This window comes from Pinus tabuliformis, chromosome 3_1, assembly GCF_031772625.1.
Source record: "Pinus tabuliformis cultivar Carrire ecotype Pingquan chromosome 3_1, CPIR1, whole genome shotgun sequence".
Lineage (NCBI taxonomy): Eukaryota > Viridiplantae > Streptophyta > Pinopsida > Pinales > Pinaceae > Pinus > Pinus tabuliformis.
The window spans coordinates 887,426,326-887,440,222 of record NC_142301.1 but is presented as its reverse complement, the minus strand read 5'-3'; the positions used below and the strand labels follow the sequence as shown (position 1 = coordinate 887,440,222).

The following is a 13,897-nucleotide window of genomic DNA, read 5'->3' as shown; positions in this document are numbered from 1 at the left end:
TTCTCCGCTGCACACAATCTATGATATGATGGTACCTGATGTCGTCCGTTGAGCTCCCTGCCCAATCTGCATCCTCTTCTCTCTACCACAATCCATATCCCGATGTGCCTCTCAAATAACGCAATACATGCTTGCCCGCCTTCCAAAAGAGCTTGGTAGGCTTAACCATAGCTTGTGAAAGTTGGTTAACTGCATAGCATATATCGGGTCGTGTATTGACCAGATACATAAGCGACCCCACCAACTATCGATAAACAGTGGCATCCACTTCTTCTGCCAAAGTGGCATCCTCCTTCCTCCAACCTCCAGGAAGAGGAGTATCAACAGGCTTGCAGCCATGCATGTTGAACTTCTCCAGTATCTCCCGAGCATACTTACCCTGAGAAAAAAATAGTCCATCACTGCGTTGCCAAATTTCCAATCCCAGAAAATAATGAAGGAGGCCCAAGTCCTTCATCTCAAACTCCTTAGCAAGATCATCCTTGCATGAAAGTATCAACAACTCATCACCCGTTAGAATCAAATCATCTACATAAAGTACAATGATAAGCAACTTACCCTCCACCACAATCTGGTATAGGTTAGGATCCGCCTCACTCTTGGAGAATCCAAGTCCGGTGAAATAACTATCTATCCATGTGTACCAAGCACGTGGTGCTTGTTTCAACCCATACAACGCTCTCTTGAGCCTGCACACATGCGACTCGCTGCTGAAGATCTCAAAACCTTCGGGCTGTTCTATGTACACCTCCTCCTTAATGACTCCATTGAGGAACATAGTCTTCACATCCATCTGATGAATGTGCCACCCCATCTGCGCTGGGAGAGCAAGAATCATCCGTATGGAAGAATACCTTGCAACCGGTGCAAAGGTCTCCTCATAATCGACTCCCTCTATTCGTGAAAAGCCTCGGGCAACAAATCTTGCCTTGTACTTCTCCACACTCCTGTCAGCTGCCTGCTTAACTTTGTAGATCCATCTCGAACCCACCACTAATTTCCCTTCCGGTCTAGGAACAATCTCCCATGCACTGTTTCTAACAATCGAATCATACTCTTCCACCATGGCGTCTACCCATGCGGGATCCTCCACAGCTTCCTCGAAAGAGGATGGCTCAGTCACAACACATTTTCTCATAAGAGCCATGTATCCAGTGTACCGATCAGGTGACTGTCTCTGCCTGCGTTGAGCTGTAGGTGGTCCTACAACTTTCTCTGCATCTTGAGCCAGTCACTCAGCTTTTGTCAAGCGCTTTCACCCTCAGATGGTTGGCGTTGCATGAGTGGTCTCTTCCACTCCATGAACTTTGTCCTGTGGCTGATCCACACCCTGAAGCTCATCTTTAGGAACTAATTGCTCCTCATCTACATGCAAGTGTGGCTCCCTCTCAAGCAAACACTTCATGGCTTTCTCCTCCTGAAATTTTATATCCCGTCGCACAACAGTCTTACCACTGTTTGGAAAATACACACGATAGTTGTGGGGCGTATTAGTGTACCCCACAAATATCCCAACCTCTGCGGTCGGCTCCAACTTCTTCCTGGCATCCTTCATCACATGCATGTAAACATTAGCACCAAAAATCCTCAAATGAGAAAGATTAGGCTTCTTACCAGAATAAGCCTCCTCGTGTGTACTCATTCCAAGTATCCTATGAGGACAACGGTTCTGCACATATACTGCTGTATTGCATGCTTCTGCCCACAAGTGAAGGGGTAGGCCCTGATCATGCAACATCGCCTGTGCAGCACCCACGATCATTCTATTCTTCCACTCAGCAACCCCATTCTGCTGTGGGTTATGGGGAGCTATGAGCTCTCTTCGAATCCCTTATGCACTGCAGAAATCCTTGAACTCGCCAGAGATGTATTCACCACCATTATCGCTCCTAAGAGCCTTCACCTTCTTCCCCGACTCCTTCTCGACCAGTGCTTTGAACTCACAAAACTTTGAGTATGTCTCGCTCTTCTTCTGCATGAAGAAGATCTAGCACTTACGAGAGAAATCATCAACAAAAATCACATAATACCTGTGTTTTACTGTCGAAGCTACTGAGAAAGGTCCACACACGTCTGTGTGAATTCTCTCAAGGATCGTCGTGGCACGACTATCCTTCTCGTGAAAGGTGGCTTTCACAAACTTTCCCAAAGTACACCCCTTGCACTGATCTGACTGCGCAAGAGTGCCTTTAGGAAGCCCTGTAGTGATCTGCTGCAGTATCTTCAAGGCTCCATGGTGAAGGTGACCCAATCTCCTGTGCCATAGCTCGCCATCATCCCGGCTCACCAATCCTTCTGCCTTGCATGCCATTGCTGCACATCCATCTACATGCAACTGATAAAGGTTCCTCACTCGAACCCCTATCTTCCGGGTTTCTCCAGTTGTCTTGCTGCGCAGGAAAGCCTTTCCCTCACTGAAAACAACATCATATCCCTTGTCTTCTAACATCGCCACAGAGATAAGATTCTTCTTCAATCCTGGAACATGCATCACTTCCTTCAATACGAAGGGTTTGCCAGACTCCCTCTCAAAGGAAATGGTACCGATACTGGTCACACTGTATCTACCATCATCGCCCATCTCGATGTGCACTCCAAGATCTTTGTCCTCCAGATCAGAAAACAAATCTCGATCTCCTGTCATGTGAAAAGACGCACCACTGTCCAAGAACCATACGGATCCCATCCCACTTGAAACGAAGCATGCGATCAATGAAAAATCAAGCTCAAACTGTGAGGCTAGAGCCTCTCCTGCTGTAGATTCAGCAGTTGGCTTGTTCTTCTTCTTCTGCGGACAATTAGTGGCATAGTGTCCATGCTGGTGACAGTGAAAGCACTTCACCTTGGACATGTCCTGCTTCTTGCCTTTCACACCAACTGAGAAGCTTTCTTGCTCTTCCCCTTCTTTGCTTTGGCAGCCAAAGCGCAATTTTCTTCATCAGTCCCCTTTGATGAAGATCTCTCTCTGGTATTCCGCCTGATCTCCTCCTGCACAAGATCTGACCAAAGTCTCTCCCATCCTGGCAATTTCTCCCGACCATTGACAGAGTCCTGATAGGAATGCCAACTCTTCGGAAGACCAAGGAGAGCCAAGCTCACCAAGTCCTCATCATCGACAGTCACCCCCACACTTCCCAGCTCATCCCGACACTGAGTGAACTTCATGAGATACTTGGGCATATTGTCTCCCTTCTCACATTTGATGTTTCTGAGTTTATCCTTGAGCGCCAGCTTCCTCTGATCACTCTTGCTTTGGAATAGATCTATCAACGCTTTCCACATCAAGTATGGAGAAGCCTTTCCATGCAGGCTGGACACAATGTGATCCTTCACGCCCTCCAACAGAATCCTTCGACACTTTGCTATCTTCTTTTGCCAAGCATCAACCTGCGCAGTATCAGTAGGCTTTGGGACCTCAGCCTCTATGAACTCCTTCAGCCCATTATCATCTAACACCGCCTCCATCCTGTCCTTCCATGCAATATAGTTCAAGCTGCCCTCAAGAGCATACTCCAATCGCAATCCGTTGAAAGACATTGCCACGTTGATACCAAGAAAACACTGCTGCAAATTCGAATTCCACCAGCTCCAAACTCAACCGCCTCTGATCTAGAATTCGTGAGAACAAAGTATTTCTCGTACAGAGATTGACTGTATGGGATTTTACCGGATATCTCACCTTCCAAAGGAAGGATGAATCCAGAGGCTACCTAGCCCGATTACAGACTCTGCCTGAAGAAATAAGATGTAAACACTTTCTGAATAATAGATCTGATGATCAACAACTCCGATACCATGTAGAAATTTTGAATAATAAACACTTATTCACAGAGATTATCCTGATTATACACTATTGCGAAATACACGCATAATACATAACCTCCTCTATGTTGATCATCAATTTAGCATCATAAAAAACAATGAAACATCAATCGCATGCACACATTAACACAGTATGTAACCCGGGGAAAGCTTACAGCTGAAAACCCCACACTATATGTATATTAATGATTGAGAACATGTAACAGTACATAGTACAATACTCCTCACAAGTACTCAGTACTATCTCCACCTGTTACACACAAAACTAGCTCAGATCCAAACAAGTCACAGGTTCAAATCTTCTCCGCTGCTTTGCCTGCCTCCACTGCACAATGCTTAGTGAAAATCATCCACACTGAAAATCACGTGAGCACAGGCTATAATGCCTTGTATTGGCCCACACTGCGCAATACTCATTGGCATAACTCAATCCCATTGATTGTGCAAGATCTCATGCACAACTATAGTCACAACTGATAGTAATCTCAACCTCTAACACCTGTCTCCACTGAACTGTACATGCACTGACATGCAACTGAGTTAACTGATGTATTCTTTAGTTGCTTTATGAGTTAATAATTAATTCACACAACTCATCACTAGTCTATTTGCAGTTAGACTAATTACAACTAGTTTAACCAAGTCAAACTGAACACAACTCCATCAACTCCACAATCAACTCCACCAAACTCAACTGCTTGAGTTCTAACTAAAGTCCTGCATGCAATAGCTCAACTGACCCACAAAGAAAGCGTATTTCCTTCTGACAACTGCATGTGCCACATCTGTAGCTCAAACTGAAGTGCTCCAAGAGGATAAGATAAAGTTTATAGTCTAAATATTATTATGAGACAATAATATTTGACTTTTCTATTTTTGAACTGGCAGTCTAAAAATAGACTCTGATCACTCCGCTGTGAGCCAAAAATAGAAGTCCATCTATTTTTCCCAACATGACCAATCATCCATAAACAACATACTGCAACTCATAGACCATGATCCATATGTCTAAAAATAGACATAGTCTAAAAATAGACTTTGCGCCATAATTTGTCTGCGGACCCACTTAGTGAAGGCGACTCCTTTCCACTAAGCTCCATCATCTTGTTGCATTCTCAACATGCATTACCTCAGCTGGCGTAAGCCCATATTGATAACTTTCACCCACCTCACGATGCATGACAAAAGTTCGACGCCAATTGCTGGACTTGCTATTGATTAGGAGAGAAATGCAAAGAACTGTGGGGAATTCTAGAAGAGTATTATGGTATGTGCCTATTTTAACCTTGTCCTTTTTCGTAATCTGCTCATTAGGGAGGGAAAGTTTAATATACTTGCCAACATGCTTCATGGGATAACTTACCATTCTGATGTGTCATTCAATTCCCATTGCCTTGCCTATAACTAACAATCCATGTTTGCTTGAGTGTCTACCTCCTTGTTATGCCCTTTGAGGATGTGGAAATAAGCTTTATTTGAGAAGGCCTCCAACATGACTCTAATTTTACGAAGGTGGAGAGAGATTTGGTTGTTCGCCAAATTTGATCCTTTGAGGAAGTGCTAGATGGTAATAAGAGAGACCAATAATTACTATTGAAGAGACATTCTAGTTCTTGGCTACCTGGATACCATAATACAAACCATTCATCTCTGCAAGATTGTTTGATTTATGACCAAGCCCCCAAAACGTACTTAATTTCTAATTTTCTTTCGGAATTTATAAAAATCCTTCTCCCTCCTCCCACCCATTAATAATAGTTATTTTTATTATTAATTGAAAATTTAATTAACATAAATTTAATCTACATTTTTTTTTAAATTATAAAATATCAATTTAATTAAAAATACATTTATTGCTTATTTAAAAAGGAAAATAAAAATAATCTCTCCTCCCACCCATTAATAATAATTATTTTTATTATCAATTCAAAATTAAATTATAATAAATTTAATGTACAATTATTATTATTATTATTTTTTTTTAAATTATAAAATATCAATTTAATTAAAAATACATTTCTGGCTTATTTAAGAGGGAAAATAAAAATACATCTCAACAAACCTATATAACCAAAAAAAAAATCTCATATATATTAATTTACAAAAAGAGTACAGTGACTTAAAAATCGGATAATCAAAATTCATATAAATATTACAATTCTATCTTTATAAAATAGATTTATATAATTTATGATAAAATTTAAATATTTAGTTTATAAAAATTAAATTTCATTATCACCACAAAAATCAACTTTATTACTGGTCAATTCATAATAATGCTATAAAAATCTACCTGCAACCAATTACAGTGACTTCCATTTAAAAACATGTATCTCATACTTGTATAACAATTGGGACATTATATGTGATATGATGTATGCCCAAATTAAATAAAAATAACTTAATAAAAATGACAAATAATTTAAATATATATAAATTTTATCAAAATCGATGTGAGTTGACTATAATCATTATCCATGTAAAATTGAAATTGGTAAAAAAGTTAAAAGATTTAAAATTTGGATTTCTTTTGGATAATTCTAATTTGAGTTGAGTTATTATTAATTTATATATTTAATTATAAAATAAATGGTTTTTCTGTAATTTTTATCTGAATTTTATGAATTCTAATAATTGATATCTAATTCAAACACATTTTAAAAAGAAATCCAAAGAATTTGCAGATTTAAAGTACACGCCTTGACATTTTTTTGATATAACACTCATTGGACTCCTTCAACTCCAACCAGAAACTCCAAAACGTGAGTAAAACACACACCAAATGTCATCTCAAAAATAAGTAATATCTCGCAATCATTTCAAAACTACACCGCAAAACTCGTAAAGTTTGGAGATGAAGGAGATCGAGATAAGACAAATTGGGTTACCTGTCATTCCCTCAATGTCTGCAACTTTTATCTCTCGCAAATAGAGGTATTCAATGCACAGCCCGCAGCCATCATTTTTCAGATTTTCCCTCATTCGTGGCCGAAGGCGGTTATCTGCTGTGGCTCCAGACGAATTTGCAAACAGCCTTATTCAGGTTTTTCCTCATTCGTGGCCGAAGGCGGTTATCTTCTGTAGCTCCAGACCAAGCTGATCAACAGTGGGCTTTACATCTGGTACTGATAGGCATCTTCTCTGTTAACCCCTTTCACATAAAATTGTATTCTAAAAAACTTTATGAAAAAACTTTATGAATGATTGTTGTTTTTTCTTCTGCAATCTATAAAACCCTACGTAGGCCGTTCCCAAAATACCCAACTGGCTTGTGCCGATTTTTTCATCCCAAACACCCTTAGACCGCCTGCATTGATTTGGGTTTCAGTCAAAATTGCCTCATGGCCATGGAAGTTGATGAGGTTTGCGAGCAACATGGGGGATCCCTTGAGTTAGATTGGAACCGCTTGAATTCTGATATCACCGAGGTTGTAATTTCTCGGCTGCCCGTCAGCTCCATTGTTCGCTCGTGTATCGTCTGCAAGCACTGGTATTCTCTCATAACCCAGCCCTCGTTTACAGCCAGGCTTAGGGTTTGCAAGAAACCCTGGTTTTTCCTGTATGGCCAAAACAACATTTTCTTGAAGAATAACCAGGCATTTGGCTTTGATCCAGAGGCCAATGAATGGATCCGTTTGCCTACTTCATCGTTTCCCCAGCCCTGTGCTGAGGATTCCTTGGCAGGTTCAGGAGGGTTTCTGTTTGCCACCACTGGGTCTGCCTGTTCTAGGTTCTGTTATGCCCCGGTGTTGAAGAGTTCATGGAAGGTAACTGCCCCGCTAAGGTTCTCCAGGCGCCAGCCTCTGGTAGGTGTGTTTAAGGAGGGCCATTATGGGTTCATTGTAGTTGGGGGTGTCAGATTCATTGGGGGGCTGGTTGATATCGAGGATAGATTGGCTGTTGAAATCTACGACTCTAGCAAAGATTCATGGGAACTCTGTGCCCCTTTGCCATCGGATTTCCGATCCGGTAACTCCTCGCAGTGGCTGACTTCTGCATTGCTGAAAGGGAAATTCTATGTCTTCGGGATCTATTCAGGGTATATTTCAGCGTTCGATCTGCAGCACAAGGCATGGGGTGGTGTCCAGATTGTCCGCCCCCCGGGGATTATATTCTCATTTCTTCTGGCTTGCCAGAACAACCTTATCTTGGCTGGTTTGCGCAATGGCGCCGATGGGCCGATGTTTAATCTCTGGAAAGTCGAGGAAGAATCGATGGCGTTCTGTGAGGTTGGTTCCATGCCCCAAGAGCTTCTGTATTCTTTGTTTGATAGTGAGGAGGATGATAAATTTGCAAGCTTAAAGTGTGTGGGGCTTGGGAGTCTCATTTATGTCTTCAATGAAGAACATCACAAGATGTATCCTGCTTGTGTCTGTGACATTTCTCCGAAATTGGATTGCACCTGGACAAAAGTTCCTCCGTTGCCTTTCCCTGTAAATAGGTTCCACAAGGTTATCAGCTTCTGTTCCACAGTTGCACTTGATAGCATTCTTTGATTCGAGATGTCACACCATTGGTTGCATGCCTTACATATTGTTGGTTCCAGTCATATGGAGTCACGTAAAACCCTTTATACATGCCTGGTGAGTGTGGCTAACATCAAGGATCGGTAGAAGAATTTGCAGTTCTATCTTATTTGCTTGCTTTACTTATCTACATTTGCGGAGCAACTTGCAAATCGGACAATGGGTTTTCGGGTGTGTACAGTAGCCAGCTATCATATGTAAAATTCCTGTTTGTTGCGGTTGTCTAAATTTATTTCTTGGGGTCTGTATAAAATGGGTGATGAGGGGCTGAGTTTATTAATCCGCTCCTCATTTACTCTTAGAAGTCTATGATTTGATTAGGGTTGGTTCTATGCTTCACAAAGAAGAATCCATGATAAGTTATTTTAATAGATTTTATAATTTTCAAGCAGGTGAACTTATGGCTTGTACAAACATCTGTCATTCAATAAAATTGCAATCTCATTGGAATTTTGTAGTTGGTGTTGTTCCTGCACGGCTACTTTTTCATCATAGTGGTCAAGCCTTTCTCGAACTTGCCTTCTAGCAGGCTGCTCAGCATTTTTATTTTTGTGCAGTTATCACTATAATGTTAACAATTTACCTTCTGTGTATGCTAAGACATTGAATTTCTGTATGCAATTCTCTGATTTTCTAATGCCAATAAGGAGGCCATAGGTTACAGATTCAAATCCAGATGAGTACTTCAGAGTTACTAGTGACTGAACTGTTACTGCTGGTCATTGAGTCACCATCACGCTCCTCCCATAAATTCTCGAGAAGAACGAGATCTCTACAGGTTTTCTTTGGAAAAAAAGTTTGAGTTTGAGAAAATGTTCTTTGTATAACATTATGAATCTAAGAAAAAGTTCTTGACTTGGATAAAATATTCTTTGTATAACATTATGAATCTAAGAGAGAGTTTTTGGCTTCGATAAAATATTCTTTGGATAACATTATGAATCTGCAAGTATACTGTTGTGTCCATCCTCAGCTTTAGTTTTTGATAATGTTCTTGTATAACATTATGAATCTGCTATATATAATATCATCTTGTTTTTTTCCTCTGAAAAAAAAAACATTATGAATCTGCAAGTATATTGATGTGTCTATTCTTTGCTTTAGTTTTCGATAATGTTCTTGTATAACATTATGAATCTGCAAGTATAATGTTGGGCCCATTCTCAGCTTTAATTCTTATACATATATTCATTCAATTTTAATATTGAGCTGGTGAAGGTCAGATCAAAAATGTGTTTAATAGGTATTTACATTCTCCCTGTGACCTGTGGTGGATTTCACCCACATCCCCACAGTATCTTGTGATGTTCTGCACCAGACATTCTCACAGTAGCTTGGAAGGGTTTGCACCCACATTATCATTGTGGCCTTGTGGGGTTGTGCCAAATTATCACAGTATCCTGGGATGTTTGCACTGGCTGTTTGTGAATTTGCAATCATAATTTTCTATCGGTTGATCATTTACACACATTATCACAGTATCCCTGGATGTTTGCACTGGCTGTTTGTGAATTTGCAATCATAATTTTCTATCGGTTGACCATTTACACGACTTGCAAAGGCAAAATAGTGATTGAACCGATTGTTTTGCTTCCCCCCTGAACATTTTTGAAATTAAATTGCCTATTAATCCAAACAAAAGCTATTTTTGTTATTCCTGTCTAGCAGTTCATTTATTGAATCTGCGAGCTAATTTGTTATTAGCTGTGTAGCGGTTCAGAGATTGAACCTGCTAGCTAAATCCGTTTCTTTTCCTTTCAAGATGTGAAAGAGTAACTTAAAGTTCATCTGTGCCCCTTCTATTGAATTGATACCTAAAATGTGTTTTTTTAAGCTTTTTTATAGAAGCTTAAAAAATGTATACAATTTTTAAGCTGTAAATAAGCTGTAAATATGTTGCAAATGTGGAAAGCCAATTTCTGCAGAACAGATAATAGACATACAACGCAACATTTATCAGAGATGGCGATTAAAAGATATTTAATGTGAAACATCATGATAAGTTGAAATATTTAATCAAAATCTTTATTTTTTTTAATATATTTGAAACTTAAATGATTAAATAGCTACTCTATTGATATTTGTGAGGTGCTTGAAAAATTTGATTCTTTTGGATGCTAAATAAACCTATTTAGATTTTATGCTGAATTTACACTAATCATACTGAAATTCATGTTTTATTGTTGAATTCCAAATATTCTTGAAAATTAAGAACTCTCCGTTAAAAAAATAATGCGATCTCAACTTTGAATCATTTTACTACTGTGGCCCATGTGAACATTTAATATATGAATCAACATTAACCCATAAAAAAATAATGAATCCCAACTTTGAATCATGTTATTTCTATAGCCCATGTGAACATTTAAGATACAAATCGCTCACCATTACAAACTAAGCAGTGCTTATCGTTGAAACAACGACGGAGTTGGTTTACCAAGATGTTACGAGATACACGGTTGTTACATGTAAAATATGCAATACTTGCTAGTGAAGCAATCATATTGTTATATGGTGTAAATTATAATTATATGAGATGGTAGCTGTATTTTACAGGTGAGATTGTAATATTTATCTCATAGGTTAGTATTGTACATTGAATATGACATTCTTAATTATATAAAATTAAAAGTAAAATAAATTTGATATATAATAAAAAGTCAGGTATGGTTGGCAGGTGCAGAATGGGTTATTGTGTGTCTTAAAAGAACGATTGAATCATCTTATGTATGGGAAATTTGGTAAGTCATTAAACAAACTTTTTATTTTATGGTTTGAATATAGTTAACAACTCTCGCATACAAACGCAGATTGTGACAGGGGATTCAAAAGCAATGTTAAATCAGATGGTAATGAACTGTACCTTAGTCGATTACCTTCTAACATTATTGATAATTTGTGCAAGACAAAATATAAATAAAATCCCCTTCATTAAGTCTAACGTGTGCCAAGGAAAAACAATTGTACATTAAGTCTTATCGTGTGCAAAGGGAAAATAATTGTTTAGTGGATGGTTTTTTCAATGAAGTTATTAGATTAAAAATTAAGGACATTATTATCAACAACCATTTATAAACCATCCCATCCTGTGATTTACAATTAAAAACATAACGTGTTTCAAATATTTATGGAGTCACATGGATTCACATGGCCCACTGTGAGTAAGGGGACTCAACACCACCCACCTTTTTGCATCTTCTTGTATAGAGTCTCATAATGGAAGATAATTTCCCCAAGTTTGGTGGGATTATAACACCTCAATCTAGAAGTCCTCTGTGGAGATGGTGGCTTTCAGGTTTGTGACGGTGGGGTTAGTTAAGTTCTTGTTATCAAGCCTGTGTCTTTGATTTTGTTCGTCTCGTGGACGTCTGAGGCCTTGGAAAAGGTCTGTGTTATTGGAGGTTTGCTCTGTCATTTCTTAGTTCAAATTGAGTATTCTTTGGGTTAGTTGGGAGTGGGAAAAGCATCCTCTATCTCTTTTCTGTAATAGGGTTGCCATTAGGCCTTAAAGGTCTTACTCAATTTGCATTCTGTTCTCTGTTGGTTCTTTTTGTGAAGCGGATTTCTTCTTTTTGGTTTGCGAGGACCTAGATGGTATAGGAATTCCTAAGAACTACTCCTGGGCTTAAGGGGTTTGTCAGTGAAGTGCAGATTTGGATTGTTTCAAAACTGGACTATAGTGAATTGCAAGAGATAAGATGGGCATCCAAGGAAACAAAATGTCAATTTTTACTGAGCACAGCTAAAACACATGAAATTGATGGCCAAATCACTATTCAAAACGTAATAGCTATGGGTACTTTGATCCAGCTGAAGCATCAGATTACTGTTCTAGACACCGAATAAATTTAACAAAGGGAGAGCATTCTGGAGCATCTAATCACAAACAATAAGTTTACTTTAGTTGTAAAAGCTGGAAGGAAGAGGAAACCATACATTAATTACGAGAAGCCAAGGAAATTATCAAACTAACTCATCTTGAGAATGCAGCAATGGAAGAAGCAGAGAACCACTATGGCTCTCATTAAGTTAAATGCTTTACAAAGTTATTAGGATTTTAGGATAGAACCACTATGGCTCTCATTAAGTTAAATGCTTTACAAAGTTATTAGGATTTTAGGTTTTTTATCGATTATATACCATTAAGAAACAGTGGGATATAATATTTGAGAATATAGATAGGTATAGCCATATGCAGGAAATTAGTATTTTCATTTTGGTTTTCGTTGACAAAATTTTATTATTGAGCACTTTGCTGTAGCTTTTATTAATATAAAATCGAAATTCGAATAAAACCTCAGCACTTCGAAAAAGGATAAAGGAGAAAATAAGTGAGGTGCATTTCAAAATCATGGATTCCATTTATTCACTTTGTTAAATTGATATTATTAAATCAATATAGTAGGTTATATAAAATTAAAAACAAAGTAATAATAAATTTGATGTTTATTAAATAATAAATTTCATATATATATATAATATGAATTATTGAAAAAAAAAGAATTTAGAGATTTTTTAATTAAAATATATATATTGTAAGTTTAGGTGGTACCTTTCTTTACTTCAAATTGTAGAGACATTACATTATAAGCATCCATGCCTAGATGGCCTCAACTTGCCCATAGGGAAACCAGGGCTATTGACCATCTGATTGCATTATAACCAGTCCAAAATCAAAACTGTCTAAGATTTTCCAACAAAACTAGAGGGACCAAACTGTCTTTATAGCCTCTAATATCTATAAGCTTATAACAAATTACCCAAAAAACCATACGATGTATCTAAAAAAGATTAATCATCAGAGGACTCAATTGGTGTTGGATCTTTTGCACTAGATCTAGGCTGTTTTGTGGGTGGCAAGCATGGAATGTGTCATTCAATATGAGCCAGGGGCACATCTGCTGCTGAATTTGACACTGGATTAACTGAAGTTCTTTGTGAATATCTTGCATCTTAGTAGATCCTGGGCTACCTGTGTTAATTTTAGGTATGTTTTATGCTTAGAGCAATTTATTTGAATTTTCACAGTTAGTTCAATATTTTATACAGATTAGCAATCACATCAGCATTAAAGTAAATTGTAGATAGAACATAAACATAGATTGCAGAAGACAAGCCAAGACAAGAGGACACAAGATGTAGTGCTAGCCAGGGACAATCCCCAATGTGGAGAAACCCTTGATCAATTCTTCGTATATGTTCTTCAATAGTTCAGCAGAGAGAGAGAGAAAGATAATACATTTACAACAGAAGTCAACACTTTTACTTATCTAAATAAGAGCATAGATCATCTCTAAGAAGATGATACATGAGGTAGTTGAACTCAGTGGAAGACATACTGCTTCAACTGATTCTCCATTGCCTTGTTGCATCTGTCATTGTGCTGCTCCTCATCATCATGTTGCACCTCACTGTGTTGCACCTATCATCCATATGATGCATCTCATCATGCTTCACTAGTCACCGTTGTACCCATCACTATGCTCAATGTATATTGCAAAGTATCATCACGCTGCACCACTGTCATTAAGCTGCTCTTCATTACATGC

At 38.4% G+C, this 13,897-nt stretch overlaps 1 protein-coding gene across 1 annotated transcript; it reads left to right on the top strand.

The window, feature by feature from the left end:
- Window positions 1-6,568: 6,568 nt before the first annotated feature.
- LOC149190457 (Galactose oxidase/kelch repeat superfamily protein) lies at window positions 6,569-8,395 on the top strand. Its single transcript, XM_089412183.1, has 2 exons — window positions 6,569-6,944; window positions 7,151-8,395. The coding sequence occupies exon 2, from the start codon at window positions 7,164-7,166 to the stop codon at window positions 8,316-8,318; it is 1,155 nt and encodes a 384-aa protein (XP_089268309.1). The 5' UTR covers window positions 6,569-6,944; window positions 7,151-7,163; the 3' UTR covers window positions 8,319-8,395.
- The last annotated feature ends 5,502 nt before the right edge of the window (window positions 8,396-13,897 follow it).

Coding starts and splice junctions, on each gene's coding strand:
- LOC149190457 (XM_089412183.1), top strand. CDS start 7,164: ATGGCCATGGAAGTTGATGAGGTTTGCGAGCAACATGGGGGATCCCTT.